General features: G+C 45.6%; 1 protein-coding gene across 4 annotated transcripts in view; it reads left to right on the top strand.

Moving 5' to 3' along the window:
- Window positions 1–24,763, top strand: part of LOC115094353 (E3 ubiquitin-protein ligase TRIM39-like) — a 90,063-nt gene that overhangs the window by 2,516 nt on the left and 62,784 nt on the right. For all 4 annotated transcript variants that reach the window (XM_029607321.1, XM_029607320.1, XM_029607324.1 and 1 more), the window contains exons 3-4: window positions 7,117–7,212; window positions 10,583–10,813. In XM_029607321.1, the coding sequence (XP_029463181.1) occupies window positions 7,117–7,212; window positions 10,583–10,813 (327 nt within the window). The remainder of the gene's footprint in view (window positions 1–7,116; window positions 7,213–10,582; window positions 10,814–24,763) is intronic.

Below are 24,763 nucleotides of genomic sequence, written 5' to 3'. Positions count from 1 at the left end.
TGCCATCCAGATGGATGATGAAGCAGTTGCAGATGCTAGGGATTCAGCATGCCACGTAGTTTCAGAATCAACTTTCCTCAAAAAGAAAATGTCCAAAAATCTCACAAAATGAAATAATATTCCCTCTCTAAATAAAACTGAAACAAATCTGAAATTCCCTGCAGTTAAATTAGTCTAATACTAATAGGGGCGGATTTTCAAAGGGTTACGCATGTAACCCCAAAAACCTGCTCCTGCGCGCGCCGAACCTATTTAGCATAGGCCCGGCGACGGGAGTATGTCCCGGGGCTTGAAAAAATGAGCGGGGTCTCGCGCCTCCGGCACAGCAGTCGTGCCGGGGTCTCACGCGCCGGCACTCAGCTGGTGCGTGCAACCTACACCTGCTCAGAGGCAGGCGTAACTTGCACGCGCTGGTGGGCTGCCGGCGTGCCATTTCCCGACCCGGGGGCTGGTTCGGAGGCCTCAGCCACGCCCCCGGGCCGGCACCACACCCATGGCCCCACCCCGGAACGCACTCCGAATGCCGCGCCGCCCCGACACCCCCCCTCCCCGGGACTTATGCGCATCCCAGGGCTTTGCGCGCGCCGGCAGCCTATGCAACATAGGCGCACCGGCGCGCAAGTCCCCTGCAGGGCTTTTAAAAACTGCCCCAGTGTAAGCAACTATTCTAGTTCTGTGAGGCTAACTCAAAAATAAAGAAAATAAAATTTATCTAAAAATACTGTAATTTTCTTGCAAAAAAACAAAACAAAACACTACAAAAGGCTATGTTTGTTCCTGCTGCCAGAATAGAATAGGACAGCAGCAAAGAGAAACTACTTTTTTTTTTCTTTCACCTCATCGCTACATCCCTGAATCTCTCTCACTTTCAAAAACAAAGGCAACCTCACTTTTTATATTTTTAACTCCTGGGGCTGCTTATTCCCCGACAGTGGTTTCAGAGGCCATATCATGAATACAGTTTTCTAGTAGTACACTTCATCTTAATGTTAAATCATGTTAACCTCCAGGATTCCCTGAGCAGGGGAAAGATAGGTCTTCTAGACCCTTTTGCATTTACAGTTTCTTAAATCCCCAGAATATAGTCCTTGTATAGGGCAAGCAATAGCCGCACTGATGAGTGCTAACTTCACAATGAGTAAGAAGCTCCCTGAAAGCTGTGATGGTTTCTGTGATAGAGTGCTCTATAGAAACCCTCAGAACACCTTAATAGACCTGTCCCAGCACTCTGGGCTCAGTCCACCTTAATGCAGGGCATTCTGGGTACAGAGTTCTCCTCTGAGCAGATATAAAGCATAGATAGGCCCTGGGGAGAAGGAGAAGGCAGCTCCTTCAACATAAGTGACCTACTGAAGCTCTTTTGCTGTTATACTTTAAGATAAACAGTCTTAAATTCTGTTTTGTGTGTGAAGAATAAAGTTGTGGAAGAGTAAAACTGGAGTCCAGACTGTAATCTGTCCTCCAGCCAGCCATAGACTGCTTGTACTCTGTGACAGTTTCCAACAATACTGTTACTAATTATTGTGAAATGATGGCATGTTCTTTACAGCAATGTCTTCAATTTAGATGTAATATAAATATAGAGAGAATAATTATATTACAAAATACTTCAAAGTGTTTTTAATCAAAACAAATTAACAATACATCTTTCATTAAGCTTAACAAAATGAGTAATACAATACACTTAAATATTATTGAATATAAATGAGATACATAATCAAAATATAAATACGATAAAAAGGCATGAAAAACATAAGACTGTCACCAGTCAGTCTCGTCATTCATACAACTATCTCATGCATTCATTTCATAACAAACTCTGAATGTACAAATATATATGATTAAAATTTCATTCTCAAAAGGTCTATAAAAAATAGTTGTAGTACTTCTCTGAACTTTACTACAAAGATACAATGTACTGCAATCTTCACTGAAACATTAAAACCAACTGCCACCAAAAAAGTGCTTCACGTCTTGAATGAAAGATGTGGTAGCCTGATTGACAAACTGAAGAGTTGTAAATCACGTGGACCGGATGGTATACACCTTAGAGTTCTGAAGGAACTAAAAAATGAAATTTAAGATCTATTAGTAAAAATTTGTAACCTATCAATAAAATCATCCATTGTACCTGAAGACTGGAGGGTGGCTAATGTAATCCCAATATTTAAAAAGGGCTCCAGGGGCGATCCGGGAAACTACAGACCAGTTAGTCTGACTTCAGTGCCAGGAAAAATAGTGGAAAGTGTTCTAAATATCAAAATCACAGAACATATAGAAAGCCATGGTTTAATGGAACAAAGTCAGCATGGCTTTACCCAAGGCAAGTCCTGCCTCACAAATCTGCTTCACTTTTTTGAAGGGGTTAATAAACATGTAGATAAATGTGAACTGGTAGAATCAGTGTACTTGGATTTTCAGAAGGCATTTGACAAAGTTCCTCATGAGAGGCTTCTTAGAAAAGTAAAAAGTCATGAGATACGTGGTGATGTCCTTTTGTGGATTACAAACTGGCTAAAAGACAGGAAACAGAGAGTAGGATTAAATGGACAATTTTCTCAGTGGAAGGGAGTGGGCAGTTGAGTGCCTCAGGGATCTGTACTGGGACCCGTGCTTTTTAATATATTTATAAATGATCTGGAAAGGAATACGATGAATGAAGTAATCAAATTTGCAGATGATACAAAATTATTCAGAATAGTTAAATCACAAGCAGATTGTGATAAATTGCAGGAAGACCTTGTGAGACTGGAAAACTGGGCATCCAAATTGCAAATTAAATTTAATGTGAATAAGTGCAAGCTGATGCATATAGGGAAAAATAACCCATGCTATGGATCACAATGTTAGGTTCCATATTAGGAGCTACCACCCAGGAAAGAGATCTAGGCGTCATAGAACCGACAATACATTGAAATTGTCGGTTCAGTGTGCTGCGGCAGTCAAAAAAGCAAACAGAATGTTAGGAATTATAAGGAAGAGAATGGTTAATAAAACGGAAAATGTCATAATGCCTCTGTATTGCTCCATGGTGAGACCGCACCTTGAATACTGTGTAAAATTCTGGTTGCCGTATCTCAAAAAAGATATAGTTACGATGGAGAAGGTACAGAGAAGGGTGACCAAAATGATAAATGGGATGGAACTGTTCCACTATGAGAAGAGTTTAGGACTGTTCAGCTTGGGGAAGAGACGGCTGAGGGGGGATATGATAGAGGTGTTTAAAATCATGAGAGGCCTAGAACGGGTAAATGTGAATCGGTTATTTACTCTTTCGGATAATAGAAGGACTAGGGGGCATTCCATGAAATTAACATGTAGCACATTTAAAACTTGGAGAAAGTTCTTCTTCACTCAACGCACAATTAAACTCTGGAATTTGTTGCCAGAGGATGTGGTTAATGCAGTTAGTGTAGCTGGGTTTAAAAAAGGATTGGATAAATTCTTGGAGGAGAAGTCCATTACCTGATATTAATTAAGTTGACTTAGAAAATAGCCACTGCTATTAATAGCATCAGTCTCCAACATACACCAATACAAGGGAACACTTGTGCTATGGTGTTGCTTATGTACGGTGGCTCTATTGAAGGACAACCAAATGGTGGGTGTCCTTTTCTTTCGCCCCGTCTATTATTCTTTATTATCCAAGTTTTGTGAAACCATTTTTCTTTCAATTTTTCTGTTTCTTAAACTATTTTCTTAAAAAACCCCTTATCTCCCCGTTTTCTGAGGCGACCCGCTGCTTATATGTAAATTCTTATCAAGGCATCCGTCTCAACTTCTTCTCACGGGTTCGCGTCTGCTTGCCCGACATGGGCCATGTTTCGGCACATTCGTGCCTGCTTCAGGGGCTACGGAAGGGGTAGTGCTGTGTCCTAACCGGGTACACAGTGGCTGTTATGTCTCCAACTATGAAGATAACACAATTAATTCTCATCTCTATTCCATTCCAACAAACGTCCTTTTCTACATACCATTTGCACGTAATAAAACACTTACTTTTGTGATGACCATGCTTCTGCTCGTGGACGACGCCTACCTTCTGTGTCTGAGGCGCGCATGCCTACTCTGCGCTTTTTATACTTACCGCGGGTACCCACCCATTCGCTTCACCAGACCGAGACTAACTGAGGTGTTTTCAATTAGAGTAATCAGTGACCCTTAGGAACGCCTCTGAGGACCTGATGGGAGACTGAACACCCTTAGGAACGCCTCTGAGGACCTGATGGGAGACTGAACACTCCCACGTCCGCTCTCTCTCTCTGTTCAGTCTCCCATCAGGTCCTCAGAGGCGTTCCTAAGGGTCACTGATTACTCTAATTGAAAACACCTCAGTTAGTCTCGGTCTGGTGAAGCGAATGGGTGGGTACCCGCGGTAAGTATAAAAAGTGCAGAGTAGGCATGCGCGCCTCAGACACAGAAGGTAGGCGTCGTCCACGAGCAGAAGCATGGTCATCACAAAAGTAAGTGTTTTATTACGTGCAAATGGTATGTAGAAAAGGACGTTTGTTGGAATGGAATAGAGATGAGAATTAATTGTGTTATCTTCATAGTTGGAGACATAACAGCCACTGTGTACCTGGTTAGGACACAGCACTACCCCTCCCGTAGCCCCTGAAGCAGGCACGAACGTGCCGAAACATGGCCCATGTCGGGCAAGCAGACGCGAACCCGTGAGAAGAAGTTGAGACGGATGCCTTGATAAGTATTTACATATAAGCAGCGGGTCGCCTCAGAAAACGGGGAGATAAGGGGTTTTTTAAGAAAATAGTTTAAGAAACAGAAAAATTGAAAGAAAAATGGTTTCACAAAGCTTGGATAATAAAGAATAATAGACGGGGCGAAAGAAAAGGACACCCACCAATTGGTTGTCCTTCAATAGAGCCACCGTACATAAGCAACACCATAGCACAAGTGTTCCCTTGTATTGGTGTATGTTGGAGAATTATTATTGAAGGGAAGAGGTTGGTTGATGTATAATTAATAGCATCAGTAGCATGAGATAGACTTAGTTTTTGGGTACTTGCCAGGTTCTTATGGCCTGGATTGGCCACTGTTGGAAACAGGATGCTGGGCTTGATGGACCCTTGGTCTGACCCAGAATGGCATTTTCTTATGTTCTTATACGTCTTTATTTATTATAGTCTTTGCTGAATGGTGAAGAACCTGCCGCTCCTTCACACAATTCGCAATTGCCACTTTCTCAGCCAAATGCGGCATACATTTCCTAACTATTGATTTAAAAAAAATTCCTCATTCCAGACAAAGACATCTTCATTTCGCCTTAAACAAGGCTTTGTCAGGAGAAATGACTGGATCATTATGCTGTTAAGATATTTATTGTGTAGTCTGGTTTGCTCCAAAATGGCTCTCTTTTCATATAAATAATGGAACAGCACTAGAGAAAGCTTTGTATCCTGTTCTTACCACAACGATACACTCCAAATGCACTGCGTATGTTAAGGTTTTCGCTAGTGCTGGTCCGTTATTTATATGAAAAAAAAAGAGCCGTTTTGATGCCAACCAGATTACAGAATAAATATCTTAACACCAAATGATCCAACATACCATCCAGTCATTTCCCCTGATGAAGCCTTGTTTAAGGCAAAACGAAGACATCTGTCGGGAAATGAGGAATTTTTTTAAGATCAGTAGTTGGGAAATGTATGCCACATTTGGCTGAGAAAGCGGCAACTGCGAATTGTGTCCGGGAGCGGGGCAGGTTCTTCACCATTCAGCGAAGATTACAGCATCCTACCTCCCGTTGTTTTGCTTCCGATATAATATCAGAGAGACAGGTGCCATCTCCCCATAAAATGCTCTTGCTCTACTTTGTAAGAGATCACCTAAAAATAAATGTGTGTGCTCTCCAGGCTCACAGGGGCTGGAGATGCTGCGGTGGGAGCCTCATTCTTTGCTATTTAGTTGAGACCTACTCGCTAGATTCAGGGCCCATGATTGTTTGTTCTGGAGAGAGCTGCAGTTCGCGGTTCCCAGCCAAGGACCGTCATTGTTATGGTTGGGCTTGAAAGTAAGTGGGAGGGGATATAAGTTTGGGGGGGAAGGGGGTGAATCCCAGCTATTTGAATAAGGCAACTTTCAAGCAGGCAAGTGGCGCACATCGGGGCACGTATGTCAGCCTGTGCCCAGGGACACGGCCATTTTATAACAGGCCTGTGTATATGCGTGCATGTTATAAAATAGCCTGGCTGCTTGCACGCATGCACCAAATTGTAAATGGGTGCGCAAATCCCATGTCGTCTGCGTAAATAGGGGGGATTTAAAAAAGGGCACGCACTAATGCCATTGCCAGTTTACCAGTTCATCCACCGGTTGGCCCAGTTAATAGCTAGGTCCTTCAGACCCCCCCTCCCCCTGGTATGATTAGCCTGTACTCCCCCTAGTTACCGTAGACCCTTTAAATCCCTATGAAATTGCTCAGTCTGTTTTCTTTTATAACTTACACACCATCCACAACAGAAGTAAAGTTACATGGCAGGGGATCTTGGTGTGCGCCAGGGTGCCTAAGGGTTTATATGTGCTTCTCTTGGCCAGTTCCACCATGCCCACGCCTCGCCCAGACCATGCCCACACCCCACTCCTTTTTGAAATATTATGAGTTGTGCATGCCATGGCAATTACGCAAGTATTTTAGGTGCTTTGTAAAATATGGTCAGCAGGCACGAGCCCGACTTATTCGCGTATCCCCTAATTAATGTGTGTGCCGGGCTTTTAAAATTCACCTTTAAGGCTTCTGGTGCTGAAATGCAACAAAAAGGCTAGTTCTGACTGAGCTGGAGGTCTAACGGAGAGGAGGAATCTGCTGTGCCAGAAATCAATAATAATAAAATAGAATAATTAGCAGCTTTAGAATTTCTTCCATGTTCTGCCTGGGGTTTATTTATATCCTGCAGGTGTAATGGTATCCTAGTATAACAGCAATAAAGTGCCTTATTCCACTTACAAAGTGACTCATCCTTCAGTCTCCCTGTGCCTGACAAAGACTGCTATTCAATCAGACAACTCCAGAAAGTGCCTTACTATAATTGCTTAAATTTAAAAAGAAATGTTATAAATCAAATAAGTACAGAAATGTGCGTGTTTCTTTTTCTTCAGGAAAAACTCCATGGGCATATTGTTCCCCTGAAGAAGAAGCTGGAGAATGTCCTAAATTTGATAAACGAAGAGGAGAGAAAACCTACAGAGCTTAAGGCAGGTATTGACTTATCATACAGGGCATCATTGGTTTGGAAGCTGTGTATTGTAAAAAGCAAAAGATTTGATCAATTTGAAGAGAAACCAGAGATGATAAAGAATCTGTACATTGTATACAGTCGGGAGTCGCTCACCTGGCTGAGCTGGGCTATTCAATTGTCAGTGCATTCCAATGCCACAAAGAAGACCTTGATTTAGGAGCAACTTTGAATACACTTCTAACTTGAGCCAGCTGAGGCTATAAGCAATGTGGCAATGGCTTAGGGACTGCACAATAAATTACTGTACAATGCTGCCAGTGGTTGAAGGAGATTTTCATAGCAGCAGAGGATGCCATACCTCTCAAACTGCTAAGCTGCAAATGAATGAGATTTTTTTTTAACTTTCAGAGCAGGGGCATTGTACTGAAATCCATGAAGATGGATGACAGGGTATTGTGTAGAGGTGAACGATGTAATTAGGATCGTGATAAGGACACCAAACTAGAACAGTATTCAAAAAATAGCTCACCGAATCTCAATCAATCTTAGTCAACTCTTTATTAATAATTACAGGTATTCATAGTTTACCATCTACCTATAATATAAAAATCATTATAAAGTTACAAAACTTCCCATCCCTATCTTTCCCTATATTTATTCAACACATAAGACATCATTCAACAGGATGGTATTCATAGTTTACCATTTGCTTATAATATAAAAATATATATAAAGTTTCAAAACTTTACAACTCTATCTTTCCCTGTAATTACTCAACACAGAAGACACCAAACAATTTCCCTTATGGAAAGTCTTTACTATTGATCTCTGTTTAAGTGGATTATCAATTAAGACATTCATCATATTCCCTTTTAAAGACATCACTCAGCTTTAAAGATGTATAATTTTTAAATATTGTTTTTTGTTTTTTGTCTTGTATGTTTTATGTTCATGGTTTTGTGTTGTTTTGATAAATGAGGAATTTGTAATGGTCTTGCTCGGTGTCTTATGTGTTGAGTAAATACAGGGAATGATAGGGTTGGGAAGTTTTGTAGCTTTATAATTATTTTTATATTATAGGTAACTGGTAAACTATGAATACCTGTAATTATTAATAAAGAGTTAACTATGGTTGATTGAGATTCGGTGAGCTATTTTTTGAATACTGCTCTAGTTTGGTGTCATTATTAGTGTTTTAGAACAGTTGGTAGCAGTGTTTTTTCAGTGAATTAGGACTGCCATTGAACTCAATAGAGGTGAGTGATATACTTAAGTTTAAGAAGGGAATCTAAATAATATGCTTTGGGAATAATGCCAATGAAGTCTAAGGAGGTAAGTGGCATGATCAGAAGGATGATGCCATTGCAGTTTATGCTGGCATGTAAATTGATGGTGAGGCTGTTATTACAGAAGACTATGGAATTAAATTATGTGGTTAAGAGGATGTTGTATTTGAACTCTGTGGAGGAGAAAGAAGTTAGAATGGTAATGCCATTGATATCTTCTACCACCACTACTACTATTATTTATAATCTATAAGGTGCTACTAATGCTTTATGGAATTTACAATATAGTCAACACAAACATACATAACAAATGAGTCTATGGGTCATGTATTTGTGTAGAGATGTAGTCAGGATTTAAAAGCAGCTTCAGAAAGGTGAGTTTTTTAAAAATAGATTTGAATACAGCCAGAGATAGGGTATGACACACCGACTTAGAAAATCTATTCCAGGCATGTGGCGTGCAAGGTAGAAAGCATAGTTGGCGGTGGAGGAGAAGGGCACAGCTAAGAGCAACTTGCTTGATAAATGGAGTTCACCAGTGACAATGAACAATGTGCTAAGGAGGGTGATACCAGGAAAGATTGATTGATATAACTGGGGTATTATTACCACTGAACTCTGTGGAGTGATAGTTAAGAGGATGATACTTTTATAGTCAATGGCGATAAATTATGATCAGTCATTTGGAAGGTGGTATATAAATTATTATAAATAAATAATGTGGTTAGGAGGATGATGATATTGAGGGCTTTAGTGATGAAAGTTATGATCAGGAAGATTATGGTACTGAAGTCGAAGAAGGGGAATGATTTAGTTAGGAGGGTAATATTACTTCAGTTGATTGAGATAAGTGATGTGATTTGGTCAGTGATACTGCTGAAATGCCTGGAGATAAATGTGTTTAGAAGGGTAACACCATTGAAGTCAGTGGAGATGAGTGAGATGTCTCTGAAGTCTAATGAAATGAGTATTGTGGTTAGAAAAATGTTTGTAATAAATCAGGGTGTCCAGCATAGTTTAAAAGAATAGTAGTGAGCCATTTCATTGGACGTAAGTGTGCATTGGTAATTGTTGTGTTTGTGGACCCCTGGGCCGAGGCAAGATTGACTCTATCTGCAGGGGGGAGCCCTACAGGTTCTCACTGCTGGCAGGTGGACCTAGGCGAAGCAGAGACTGGTCAGGACCTTCACCTCAGGTTCAGTCTTTGGGTGCCAGGGCCGGCAGGATGTAGGTGGAGTCTCTGCTGATGATAGAAGAGAGGTCCGATGACAGCTAGAGTCGTAGGCAAGCAGCGGTCAGGAGTATCCACATTTTAGGCAGAGGTCAAACCAGGTATCCATCCAAAGGAGAGGACAAGGGTCAGATAAGTTGAGGCTGGCAGGCAAACACTGGAACAAGCGAGCAACGAAGGATGGCACAGACAGGAGAGAAGTCTGGAAGACAGGCTTGAGCAAAGGCAGGAACGGCTGGGAAACAACACGCACTACTAGGCAGCAGCTGGACCTGTTGCTGAGACAAGTTGCATTTGGGGAGCGCTGAGGATGTCATTAAGGGCCTTTAAAAGAAATGACGCTGGCGCGTGCATGCCACCTAAGGGGAGGCACAATGTGCTGAGACCGGCTGCGTCCTGCTGCATGTGAACTGGTGGCGTTTATACAGCATTTTAGGGGCAGCAAGGCTGGCCTGGGCCCGCAGGTAAGAGCAGCGGTTTCAGGGGTGGCCCATGCACCACCAAGCGTTAACAGTAATTTTCTTACAAAATCAAAAAAGGTACCAGGTTGGGGGATCAGCAGCAGTTTCCACCTCCGCTCCAAGTGCAATGTGAAAAAGGAAGCAATTTACTACAGTGAAAAAGGTTCCAGACAAGCAATAAAAGGTTCTAGGTCAATGAGTTGCCTGTAATTCATCACTGTCACTCTTTTTTCCATTTCGTACATAAGTGATTATTAATACTGTTTAACTGTGTACAATATAAGGACAATTCCCTTCTCCCTGATACAGTATATCTGTGGTTGATATCACAGTTTACTGGTATATAATGGAAGATTAATTCTCTTCTCTCTTCTTTGCTGCCAACATACTTTTATATGACTGTTTAAGGTTAAAGTGGAAGTTGAGAAGAAGAACATCCTGTCTAAATTTGAAGAGCTACACAGGCTCTTGAATGAGGAGAAGCGGATGATGCTTGTGGGACTGGAAGAAAGAAAGACAGAACTTCTTAACAGAATTCGAACCAACATCATCCAACTATCTGAACAGAGCTCCACTCTCCAGCTGCTCATCAAAGAGGTGGATGTAAAAGGTCACCAGATAAACCTAGATATGCTGAAGGTAAGGGTCCATATCACAAGTAAGGTAGTAATAGCCATCCTGTATCAGGGAATCATTTATTTTGCAGGAAAGAACACAAAAACTACAAAGTAGTATAACAAGAAATCCATAGCCTTTGGTTTAGAACAAAATTACAATTTTAGGAGCAATGAACTGGATACCAAACAATGGCCATCTCAGTTTCTAAGAGCCTCAGACTCTCATGATGCACTACAGGTGACAGTATCATACAGTACTTTTATCTTTAAGTTTTATTCCAGATTTATGAATTGCTTACTGCCTAAGCACTAAGCAATTTACAATTTAAAGACATGCATAAATTAGAATAAAACATGAATAAAATAAAATTAACAAACAGTATCATAAAATCAACAACAGTACTGAGCTGGCGGTGACAGAGTGATAGAAATGAATGTCAGGCACAAAGAGAGAGCATTGGTGACACTAATTGTTTTTGTTGCAATTATTGACAAAGAAATCTTGAGGTTTTGGAAATGGTTGATCATAGGTGCCTGCTAAAAAGAAAATGTCTCTAAAACTAAGAAATACTGTGCTATTATAAAAGATTCCTTGCTAAAACTATTACTAAGGAACCTGGCCTCCCGTGATTCGGTGGTTATGGTAAGGGCCACAAAATCCAGCCCGGGCTACGGAATTGTCTAGTCCCCATGGAATCGCCACAGGAGACCAGGGGCCGGGATGAAACCAAAGCAGAATCAGCAATAGTGTTGACAGTGGCAACAGTAGTGTATCTCCCTCGCCACCTCCACCCTATGAGTACCCACGCCAATCACCTCACCCTCCCATCCTGGCCAGGAGGTCAGTGGCAGTTTGCCACCTTGGGCTGCTTCCTCCTTCTCCTGTGTCTGGGGCTAGTGTTTTGAACTGCACAGCACGGCAGCAGAGGAAGAGGATGCAGCCCTTGGTGCCAAGAATCTGATTTTCTCCTCTTATCCCCAATCCAGGATGAGAGGGTGTGTGAGAGGATCAATGGGGGTGACAGGGTGGGTGGGGAGAGAAGAAGAGTGAGGGAGGAGATATGTTGAGGTACAGGGGGAGAGGCGATGAGTGAATGAGGAGTGAGTACAGAAGAGGGTGGAGGAGTGAGTGAGGGGATTTTAGGCAACGCAGGGAGAGAGTGAATGAGTTTTTGGCAGGGGATGCGGGAAGAAAGTATGTGAGGGAATTGGACGGAGGATATTGGAAGAGGTATGGGGTGAATGAGCGTATTAGAGGAGGTGCAGGCAGAATGAGAGAATATGGCAGGGAATGTGGGGGATAAAGCAAGTGAGGGAAATGGCACGGTGGGGAGAATAAAGGGATTGGAAGATGTGTGGGGAGAGTGTGAATGAGAAGGTTGGCGTAAGTGTGGGGTGAATGAGGATACTGGATTGAGTATGGAGAGTGAGGGGATCAGAAAGGATTGTGGGCTGTCAGGGAGGGGATCATAAGAGCTTTCGGGATGTGCAGAGTCTGAGTGAAAGAAAGAAAGGATCTATCTACATCAGGAGAAGATGTGTAAAAGTGGATTCTTCCTCCCTCTCTTTCCTGATCCTGGATCTTCCCGTTCTTGGTCTAAGATCCCCTTCTTTCTCCTTACCTCATATTCCTCTTTCCTCTTCCTCCCTAATTCCCTTTTCCTCTCCTTGTGATTCTTCCTTTCTCTGCTCCCTCCTCACCTTACATCCCCCTACCCTTTCTGCCTCGATAATCCTCCCCAAGATCCCACCTACATCGCCATTCTCTTTCCCCCCTCCTTCCTGAGATCCCTTCTCCATCTCCCACTCCAAGATATTCTTGCCCTCCCCATTGCCTAGATCCCCTCCCCTATCCCCATTCTCTATCCACCTCCTCTCTTTTCAGCACTGATTACTAAGATCCCTTGCCCCCCCCCCCCGAAAAAAAATCAAATAAATTAGCCAGACACTCAAGAAATGTCAGAAAACAACTTTATTTTTAAAAAATTACCAAGCAACATTATTTAATATATACATCTATGCAAATTAATGCAAATATGTCTCTTAAATGCCACAGAATTTTCAAACCCTTGCCACAGAGCCCACCCTTGAGCTACCACAGGAAACTGTGGGCTGTGACTATTGTCAGGGATGGGCATGAATAGGTCTGTGTGCAAAAGATTAAAATACCATCAGTGCCATGATGGAGGAGGGCTTACCTGAAATGGAGGAAATCAAGAGTTAGCAAATGATCAGAATAAAATAATAACGTGGAAAAGCCAAGAAAAATGAGAACTCCCTGTGAGACATATACAGAGAAAAAAAAATAATTCTTTATATGGGATCCTCTGTTTGTTAATTAACTGACAGGCCAATGTACTAAGGTGTGTTATTGCAGTGAGTCTTTGGGCAAGATTTGTGAATCAGAGTGCAAAATATACTGCCCAATTTTTCATGGAATGTATTATGGAAATGAGGTTTGTGATATTTGTGATAGTGGACACGTGGTATTTTTCAATGTATGAAATATAAAAATGTTCGCAGTATTATTTGCATTGTCAGGAGTGCATTACTGTGTGAATATTTTTGTTTCAACTCATGGCTCGCAGACAGGCCCCGCGAGCTGCTGCCATTATCTGTGTGGATATCTGTCTTCACGACGGAACGCTGCCACTGGCCACCAATGTCTGCCCTAGGCCGTATGCGCGCAAGTACATGCATTTATTGCACTTTGGCGAGAAGGAGCGAGTGTGCACACATGGAAGATTTCATCACCTGTGGGTATTTAAACCCACTCCTTTTTGCACTCTTTGCCTCAGTAACATGTCTCCTGAGTGATCTGCTCCTCAGTGTGTGTTGATTCTCCCTGTCTTGTTAGCCCATGTTCCTATTCGTTTGTGTTCCTGTGTCCCTGTTTCCTGCTGTGGTTCTGTGTTCTGGTCTGTCTCCCTGCCCGGTCCTGGTCCTCTCTGTTGTGGTTTGTCCCTCTTCTCGCCCTTGTCTTGTCCTGTCTCCTTTGACTTGATATCCTGATTTGACCTTGCTTGTTCTCTGACCCTCCTGATTGCTCCAGACCTATACCTGTCTGCTGCCTGCCCCAACCTCTGGCCTGTTTACTGGATCTCACTGTTTGCTGCCTGCCCTGACTGTTGCCTGGACCTGGACTCTCTCTCTCTTGCTATTACACCAGGGACCCTCCTAAGATCTGCTGGCTTTTAGAACCCAAGGGCTCAATCTGCTGGGGAGACAGTTGGTATAGGTGAAACTTCAACTAGTCCCAACTGAGGTACAGTACGTCCACCAGCTGTTGGTTTGGGCCATATGGGCTTGCTAGACCAGCCGCACCAACCACAGCACAGCCCAAGAGTCCACTTTCCTTACAGTTTGCTGAGGCAATGGACCCAGTGAACTTATCTGTGCTATACGCTCTTCAAGGTATGGCCCACCAGATCCAACAGAAGCAGGGAGTCTTGGATCAAGTGACTGGGGTTCTAGAAAGACTGGTGGCCTGGATGACTCCTCCAGTTCCACCAGCAGAAACACCGGCATGAACTTCTCCTACAACATCCGTTCCTTAGCTGCCTCCACCACCTCACTATCATGGGGATCCATAAGAATGCAGGGGCTTCATCAATCAATGCCATATACATTTTATACTTCAAACAGCACTCTTCCCCACCGATAGGGCCAAGGTAACATTTATTTTGTCTCTACTGAGAGGTTCTTCCTTGGCCTGGGCCTCTCCTCTGTGGAAGCGAGAGGAGCCACTTCTGGAAGATCTTGACTGCTTACAGGACGGCCTTCCTCTGTGGCTTCAGAGCTCCTCCAGATCTACCAGGGATCCAGAATGGTCAGGGCCTACACTTTGCACTTTAGGACACTGGCTTCAGAACTTCAATGGAGGGATAACAGCATAACTGCTATCTCCCAGCAAGGGTTATCCGACCCCCATCAAGGATGACTTGACTGGACAGGACCCACCTCCACTTTGAAAGCGCTTATTATGTTGGCCATCTGGTTCGACCTACACTTCCAGGAGCAAGCAAAAGAGGGGTCAGTCCCAACGGTCCATTGGGCTGGCACCTCACTTCCAGTGCCCGGTAACTCTTGCCAGAGTTCTGGAAATCAAAACCTACCTGAACAACCTATGCAAGTAGATCACATATGAATTTCACCTGAAGAACATCAACGTCGAAAGCACCTCAACCTTTGCTTGTACTATGCGGTTCCTGGGCACTTTGTAGCTAATTGTTCAGTCAAGCTAGACCTAGGGTTGGTAGGAGAGGCTACTCTAGATCAACCCCGAGCCTCTCCCCAGATTCAATTTCCAGTCTGCCTTGCAGTCAGGAATGCAAACATATACCTCCAAGCCATTTTGGACACCGCTGCAGCTGGTAATTTCATCGATGAGGCGTTAATACGCCAACATGGCATTCCCACTGAACTACTGAAGACTGCCCTCACGTATCGTCAGTATCAGGGGAACCATTACTGGAGAGGGTCATCAGAATCACTGTCCCATTACAGATATGAACTGGTCTGCTGTATTAGAAGCAGATCCGCTTTTATGTCTTATCCAAGGTAGTCAACGAGGTAATCCTGGGCTTACCTTGATTAATTCAACACCGCCCCCATATTGACTGGGGATCCCTGCAGCTTACAAGATGGAGTGCCACCTGTCACAAGCAGTGTATACCCTGAATCTTGTCAGCCCCTCTTGGTCTCTGCCATGTTTTCCCTAAGTTACTTGGATTGCCGTCTTCATTCTATGATTTTGCAGACATCTTCAATAAAAAATGAGCTGAGACCCTTTTCCCGCACTAGACCTACAACTGCCCTATCGACATTATTCTGGGGAAGATACCTCCTTGAGGAAGGGTTTACCTACTGTCAGTCCCTGAGACAGGGGCCATGTCGCAATGTATTCAGGAAAATCTTGAAAGAGGGTTTATTAGACTATCATTTTCTCCTGCCAGGGCTAGATTCTTTTTTGTGGGGAAAAAAAATGGGTCACGTCGCCCCTGTAATTGATTACCACAGACTTAATGCCATTATGAAGAAAGATTGTTACCCATTACCACTCATCACCGAGCTAATCGACTGACTCCGAGGGTTCAAAATCTTCACCAAGCTGGATCTTCGAGGGCGATGAGGGAAAACTGCCTTCAACACCAAGAATGGTTATTAGGGTTATGCTCTTCAGAGTTTGTAATGCCCCTCCGGTCTTTTAAGCCATGGTGAATGAGATATTCCAGGAACTCCTTCACTCTCACATTATGCTATATTTGGATGATATCCTTGTTGCAGTTGGGTACTGCAGGCGAGGTAGTGGACCCTTGGGCCGGCCCACCTAGGATGACAGGGTAGGCCGGGAGGCGGAGCCACAGGCTGGCGGTGTTCACCCGGGAACCAGGAGCCCCCCAGGAGGAGCCCGTAGGGTCCTGGAACCTTGGGACTTGGGGTATATGCTCAAAGTCCAGTGGCAGGTAAGGCCTAGGCTGGGAGTGTAGTATGGAAAGTCCAAGAGTGTAAGATAGTCCGTGGACCAGCTGTACAGGCCGAGGGCCAGCTGATGACAGGGCAGCGGGCGGCAGTGGAACCTGTAACTAACCGGACAGTGAGGCAGGGTCTGTAGAAGGCTGGGCCTGGAGCAGGCTGAAGACTGAATTGGAATCTGTAGCAGACTGTGGACTGAAGCAGGCGGTAGACTGGAACGGAGTCTGTAGCAGGCTGTGGACTGAAGCAGGCTGTAGACTGGAATGGAGTCTGTAGCAGGCTGTGGACTGAAGCAGGCTGTAGCAAAGTCGGGAACGGACCAAGGTCTGAGGCAGGCGGCAGGCTGAAGCGAAGTCGGGAACGGACCAAGGTCAGAGGCAGGCGGCAGGCTGAAGCGAAGTCAAAGGCAGTCCAAAGATCAAGTCAGGAACGAGGAACAGACGAAGCGCAACTCAGAACTACTAGGCAGTAGTGAACCTCGTTGCAAGGCAAGGAGAAGGAGTCCGGACGCCGGTTATATCAGGCTTAGGGCGTGGCGTCATCAGCACAGGCGGGGCCAGACGTCCGGGAGCTGTGCGCACAAAGTGGGCGTCCTCGCGCGCGCAAGGCAGCGGGGAGACGGGCAAGCAATGGCGGCCGCCATGTGGAACTGGCAGAGCTGCCGGAGTTCCAGCCATGCGGAACAAGGTGTTTCCAGCAGCGGAGGTAGGCACTGTTCAGAGCTAGAGAAGGGGAAGCGGCAGAGACCGCAACAGTACCCCCCCCTTTACGACCCCTCTTGAGAGGCCCTGGTTTTCCTGGATGGTCCTGATGGAACTGTTGCAATAAGTTCTTGTCAAGGATATTGCGGCTGAGTTCCCAGGTGTTATCTTCATCACCGCAGCCCTCCCACGCCAGTAGGTATTCCCATCTACGGTTGTGGAATCGGACGTCAAGGACCTCACGCACTTGGTAAGTGGGGTCATCGTCGATGGCTGTTGCAGTAGGATCCGGAGGCGTACGGTGATAACGAGAGAGGACCACAGGCTTAAGCAGGGACACATGAAAGACATTGTGGATTCGGAGAGTAGAAGGCAGTCTCAGCCGATACGAGACCAGGCCCACCCACTCAGCAACCCGAAATGGCCCACAGAACTTGGGTGCAAATCTCCGTGATGGGAGTCGGAGATGGATGTTCCTGGTGCTGAGCCAGACTCGGTCCCCCGGCTGGTAGGTGGGAGCTGGTCGTCGGTGGCGGTCGGCCGCTTGCTTGGCGGACACGGCTGAGCGGCGTAGTTGGTTCTGAGTCTTGTGCCACACTGTCCGTAGTTGCTGGGCTGTTACCTGAACGGCCGGCGAGGCGCTGGGGACATCCAGCGGGAGCGGAGGTCTTAGTGGTTTCCCGTAGACTAGTTGAAATGGGGATTTGCCAGTAGCGGCGTGAACTTGATTGTTGTAGGCGAACTCGGCCCACGGCAGTAGTTCTGACCAATTGTCCTGTCTTTCGTTAATGAAGGCCCGAATGTAAGCCTTCAGGGTCCGATTCATTCTCTCGGTCTGCCCGTTGCTCTGTGGGTGAAAGGCTGTGGAGAAGCTGAGCTTTACTTTAAAGCATTTGCAGAGGGCTCTCCAATAGCGAGCTACAAACTGGGGTCCCCTGTCGGAGACTATGTCTTGGGGAAGACCATGTAGCCTGAAGACATGCTGAGCAAAGAGACGGGCCAGTTCGGGCGCTGAAGGAAGTTTAGGCAAAGGCACTAGATGCACCATCTTTGAGAAGCGGTCAACGGTGACCCAGATGACAGTATGCCCGCAAGACGAGGGTAAGTCCACCACGAAGTCCGTAGCTATGTGGGTCCAGGGTTCGGTGGGGACCGGTAGTGGCTGTAGAAGGCCACAAGGGGATCCAGGACTGGGTTTCTGACGTGCGCAGGTGGGGCAGGAACTCACATAGGAAAAAACATCCCGCCGGATGTTGGGCCACCAATAGAAGCGATTGATAAGTTCTAAAGTCCTTTCGTGTCCTGCGTGCCCTCCGATGAGGGAGTTATGAGTTCAGCGTAAGGCTGTTAGGCGATCCCGGTGAGGAAGTACAGTCCAATCCTGGGAGAGGACTGTCAAAGCAGACAGGCAGACCTTAGTCGGGTCCAGGATAAATTGAGGAGGTTCTTGATCCTCCTCGACGCATGAAGTGCAGGAGAGAGCATCCGCTCGGAGGTTCTTGGCCGCCGGCCGACATTGCAGAACAGTCAAAACGACTGAAAAACAAGGCCCAGCGGGCTTGACGGGGGTTCAGTCGTTGAGCCTGTGACAGGAACTCCAGGTTCTTGTGGTCTGTGTATACGGTGGTAGTATGCAGGGAGCCCTCGAGCCATTGTCTCCACTCTTCGAAGGCGAGCTTAATCGCCAAGAGCTCCTTGTCCCCGATGGAGTAATTGCTCTCGGCTGGAGAAAACTTCCTGGAGAAGTAAGAGCAGGGGAGGAGTTGGCCAGAGTCGGAGTGTTGGCTGAGAACCGCCCCAACCGCTATACTGGAGGCGTTGACTTCCACAATGAACGGTCTGGAGGGATCCGTATGCTGGAGGCAAACGTCTGAAAGAAACGCCTTTTTGAGATCGGAGAAGGCTGCCACCGCAGCGTCAGGCCAGTTTTTGGCGTTAGCTCCCTTGCGGGTCAGGGCCGTGAGCGGAGCAACTCGGTGCGAGTTTCGCGGGATAAAGTGTCTATAAAAATTAGCGAAGCCCAGAAATCGCTGGAGGGCCTTGAGGCCCGTGGGCTGAGGCCACTTGGTGATGGCCGCTACTTTTTCTGGGTCCATGCGGAAGCCGGTAGAGGAGATGATGTATCCCAAGAAGGGCAAAGACTCAGCCTCGAATGTACACTTCTCCAGCTTGGCATACAAGCGGTTGTCTCGGAGGGCCTGAAGAACCTGTGTGACGTGGCGGCGATGGGAGTCCACGTCCTTGGAAAAGATGAGCACGTCGTCCAGGTAGACTATGACATGTGAGTGGAGCATGTCACGCAGAACCTCATTCATGAGGTGCTGGAAGACGGCGGGGGCATTGCAGAGTCCAAAGGGCATTACCAGATACTCGTAATGCCCATCCCTGGTGTTGAACGCCGTCTTCCATTCGTCCCCTGGGCGTATGCGGACGAGGTTATAGGCCCCTCTGAGATCCAACTTCGTGAAGATGCGGGCACCCTGGAGGTGATCCAGAAGCTCCGGGATAAGCGGGAGGGGGTACCGATCCCGTTTAGTGATGGCGTTCAGGCCGCGGTAATCGATACACGGCCGGAGGGAGCCATCCTTCTTGGCCACAAAGAAGAATCCGGCACCAGCCGGTGAGCGAGACGGACGGATGAACCCCTTGGCTAGGTTCTCTGTAATATACTGGGACATGGTCTTCGTTTCAGGTAGCGACAGAGGATACACTCGGCCGCGAGGGGGCGTGGTGCCCGGCAGGAGGTCGATAGGACAATCAAACGGCCGGTGCTGGGGAAGGATCTCCGCCATCTCCTTGGAGAAAACATCCTGGAAAGCTTTGGTATGGCTCAGGGAGGAGGTGCGAAGAGCAGAGGTGCAGAGGTCTGGGCGGACGTGGGAGGTGTAGACAGCGTTCAAAACAGGCAGGACCCCAACGAACCAGTTGGAAGTCATCCCATTGTATCACGGGAGAATGCTGACGTAACCAAGGAAGTCCCAAAACCAACGGGTGCACCGCTCGCTCCAGGACGAGCAGGGAGATCTCCTCCGAGTGGAACAGACCTGTTTGCAGAGTCACTGGGGCTGTGGAGCAGGTAATGACCCCGGAAGCAGAGTACCTCGGATCGAGGAGATCCGCAGAGGAGGGACCTTCTGTAGTGTCGGCAGGGCAAGCTGAGTCACCAGATCGGCCACAATAAAGTTCCCCTCAGCGCCAGAGTCAATGAAGGCACGAATCTGGAGTTCCCCACCGGGGTATTTCAGAGTTACTGGTAGCGTGCAGAGAGGAGCTGATCCAGTAGCGCCTAGGTGTAGCTCCTCAGTGTAACCTAGGCATGAGCGTTTCCCGGACGCTCTAGGCAAGAAGCAAGAAAGTGCCCCTTGCCTCCACAATAGAGGCAGAGGCCTAGGGAGCGACGTCTCTTTCTTTCTTCCGTGGTAAGTGGAGACCTGCCCAGTTGCATGGGGGGAAGAACCTTGGGAGCCGGTGTTCTAGCGGAGGTAGACAGCTGTGGTGGGGCTCGGCGACTCGAGCGAGTCTCTCTATCCCGCTGTTGGAGACGGTGATCCACCCTACCAGCAATGTCCATTAGGTCATTTAAGTCCTCAGGAAGCTCCCGACCTGCCAGTTCATCCTTGATTCGGCCTGCCAGACCCTCGAGGAAAATCCCTTTAAGGCAATCGTCTTGCCAAGCGAGCTCCATGGCCAGGGTTCGGAAGTCTATAATATACTCAGCCACCGGGCGTGTCCCTTGCCGAAGGTGTAGGAGCTCCGAGGCCGCGGTGGATCGGCGTGCTGGGTCATCAAAGGCCAGGCGGAAGTTAAGGAGGAAGTCTTGTAGGCTCTGTAGCAAAGGTTCTGAACGTTCCCACAAAGGTGAAGCCCAGTCGAGGGCCTTGCCGTCCAGCAGGGAGAAGATAAAGGCTACCTTGGCTTGCGTCTGAGGGAAACTGTGATGCAGCAGGGTGAACCTCGTTGCAAGGCAAGGAGAAGGAGTCCGGGGCGCCGGTTATATCAGGCTTAGGGCGTGGCGTCATCAGCACAGGCGGGGCCAGACTTCCGGGAGCTGTGCGCACAAAGTGGGCGTCCTCGCGCGTGCGCGAGGCAGCGGGGAGACGGGCAAGCAATGGCGGCCGCCACGTGGAACTGGTAGAGCTGCCAGAGTCCCAGCCACGCGGAACACGGCGTTTCCAGCAGCGGAGGTAGGCACTGTTCAGAGCTAGAGAAGGGGAAGCGGCAGAGACCGCAACAATCCTTGTGTTTTCCAAGACCTGGGGTCAGCATCGACAGCATGTGAAACAGGTCCTACGATGACTATGAGAGCATCAGCTGTACGCCAAACTGGAGAATACTCCTTTGAACAAGAGGAATTCCCCTTTCTGGGCTGTATCATTTCCCAAACAGGGCTTCGCATGCACTCCAGCAAATTAAAGGCCATCCTAGACTGGTCTTAGCTGATAGGACTCAACGCCCTACAACAATTTCTAGGATTTGCCAACTATTACTGCCAGTTTGTGCATGATTACTCATTGCTGGCAGTATTTCTCACTGCCCTTACCAAAAAGGGCACTGATACCCGCAACTGGAATGAAGCGGCTATCCAAGCTTTCCATCAGCTGAAGCAGGAATTTACACCAAATCCCTGCCTACGACACCTGGATCCCACAAGGCTGTTCATCTTAGAGCAGTGTTTCCCCAATCAGTGTGCCTTTAGACCTGATTAGGTGTGCCAAAGAAAAATCACCCTGCCTGATGCTCTGATCCAGTCCAGCACCTGGGCTGTGCTCTTAGTACCTTTCAGCAACAAGGTGACATTTAAATATATAGAAGCTTCTTTGTGAGAACATGTGTAATCTTGCATGCCTCTTCCTAGCTACAGCATGAGCCCAGAGTGCGGTAATTAATGGGCAGTATCAGGGCATGGAGAGCTGGTCCCTGCTTTGTGCAGAGCACAATTTGCACAAAGCACATCCTCATCTTCCCCATCCTGAGCCTCCTCCTTTGAGTCCTTCTACCCTCTATCCAATTCCCAAGCTGAATGAGATGGGGAAAGCTTGCACTGAGTACTGGATATGATTTATCCTGAGCGTGGGGAGTCACAGCAGTGAAGGAGCTCTAGCAGCCACATGTGGCAGCCAAGGTAACTAACTTAACTGCTTGGCAGCTGCCTGCACCACAATAATTTTGCCCTTATCCTGCACTTGTATGTAGAGGGATCTGGTCCATTGTGATGAATTCATATGCATTTTTGCTTCCTTTTTCCTTAGTTATAAAACTTGGAAGAGAGACTGGTGGGGCTTTCCGTGCTTCCATAGGTCTTCTTTTGCCAATATGAGTCCGTCCATATCCCCACTGCCTACTCCATGCAGGTTGGTTTGCCACACAATAATTTTGTAACTGTAGGTGTGCCTTGGGCTTGAAAAGATTAGGAAACACTGTCTTAGAGGTAGATACCTCCACTCTCGGGGTGGGGGCTGACCTCTTGCAACACAATTGCCACGGATCCTTGGTAACATATGCCTACTTTTCCAAGAAGTTTTCTATTGCAGAGAGGAACTACATCATAGGAGACCGTGAACTGTTGGCTGTCAAGCTACCCGGTATGTATGGGTAATGCAGTTCAAACATGCCTTGTACTTTTCTCAACACAATACACTCATGTTGAGAGGCCCTGCATAAATTGTTCTCCTGCTCCAAATGGCTGGGGGCCACCCTAAATTGGTCCTGCACTGCTATAGATACACCCTGATCCAATAGTAAATATTCTATTAATGATTCAGGGACCCTGGAAACGTCATTGGCTGCTGCTGATGGAGCCCCCTCCACTGGTGGGAATGCAAAAGTCACTCAATGGCGGAAACACCCAAACTGGATTTTGGAAGTGGATGTCTCTGTCGCCATCTGGCAGAGCTCCTTGTAGGTCTTCAGGCTCCGAACTATTTTATTTATTTATTTTAATTTATCTATTTATTTAGAAATTTTATATACCATCGTTCCACAATTAGATCACAACGGTTTACAAAGTGACATTCATAGTTATAGATTCAGCAAACAAACGACAAAGAATGGTTACAGAGTTGGTATTCATGGGTAGGTATTAATATCCATCTAGTAAAAATTTCTAGTACATATGGTATTAAACTAGTACATATGGCAAAGAATACTGATATTTACAACAAAATGGTAGTTTTCTCATCTTAGTCTGTGAGTTGTTTTGAGAATCTTGCACACTCTCATTTGATTTATTCTTCATGATACAAGTATGTTTTTGTCCTATTTTTTTGTGGTTCTGTCTAATCTGATGTTTTTAAATTAAATTATATGCGTTTTTTAAAAGCCATGTTTTTAATTTACTTTTTAATTTATTTCTATCTGATAAAATATCCAACACCTCGGGCAGAGAATTCTAGAGCTTTGGACCCGCTATGGAAAATACTCAATCTTTTATTTGCGTCAGATGTATGCTCCATATTATGGGAATAGTCAATAGACCTTTATTTTGAGATCTTAGTGTTCTCTGAGGATTGTAAGGTTGTAGTGTCACTCCTAACAAGCTGGTGTTGTTGGAATGAATGATGCTGAATATTATCATTAGGACTTTATAGTAGATTCTGGATTGTACTAGTAATCAATGCAGTGCCATTAATGAGAGTGTAATGTGATCATATTTCCTAGATCCTAATAGTAGACTTGCTGCAGCATTCTGTAATAGTTGCAGTGGTTTTAAGTGATTTGCTGGAAGACCTAGAAGTAAGGAGATACAGTAGTCAACGTTTGAGAAGATTAGAGTTTGCAGTACTGTACGGAAGTCCTGAAAAGTTAACAATTTTCAGCTGATGTAGTATATGCAGCTTTGTGTAACCTGTCTTAATCAATTTCCTGATGTGCATTTTCATTGTCAGATTCTCATCTAGCTGTACACCTAAAACCCATATATTTATTTATTTATTTATTTATTTTATTTATTTGTTATTTTTATTATACCGAGTTTCATGATAGGAATCACATCAACCCGGTTTACAATTAACAATGTGAGTAAAGGCAGAGAGTAACAAAGTAAAGAACATTTCCCAATACAAGAACAAATATAGTATGAAACTTAACAAATATTATAACAATATTTTGGATGTGAGAAAGTTACAAAAAACATGGAAAAATAACTTGGATATGAAAGGGGAAGAATTGTAGAACGACTATAAGCATTTTAACCATATGTTTTGAAGGATTAATTTGATAATTACCTGGGTCCAGCTAGGGCTGTTGGTTTAATTATTGATGAGTTTCTACTCAGCCAAATTATTTCGGTCTTTTTAGGGTTTAGTGTTAGTTAAGTTGCAATAGTTCTTGTTGTATTGCTTTCATGTACGTAGATAGTATCAAGGCTGTATTTTGAAACGATCTGGAGAATGGTGTGTAGAACTGTATGTCGTCTGCATACAAGAAGAAATGTATTCCTAGATTTGTCAGTAATTTACACAATGGGAAATGTAAATATTGAATAGTGTTATTGAGAGGGCTGAGCCTTGAGGGACACCTGTATCGCACTGGAAAGTGTCAGATATATGGTTGCCCAGTTTGACTTGGAATGTTCTGTTAGAAATGAAGAGAACCATTTGAGTACCGTATTGTTGATCCCAATGTTTCTCATCTGATGGCATAACAGATAATAGTCCACAGTGTCAAATGCGACTGTTAGGTCAATTAGCGCAATACAGTAAGATTCATGTGTATCAAGCCTTTGTAAAACCGAGTCCGTTAATGAGAGGAGTAATGTCTCAGTTGAATGGTGTTTCCTAAATCCAAATTGATTTGGA

Source organism: Rhinatrema bivittatum, chromosome 6, assembly GCF_901001135.1.
Source record: "Rhinatrema bivittatum chromosome 6, aRhiBiv1.1, whole genome shotgun sequence".
Lineage (NCBI taxonomy): Eukaryota > Metazoa > Chordata > Amphibia > Gymnophiona > Rhinatrematidae > Rhinatrema > Rhinatrema bivittatum.
Note: the sequence above shows the minus strand (reverse complement) of the source record. Positions and strands in the feature narration are given on the sequence as shown.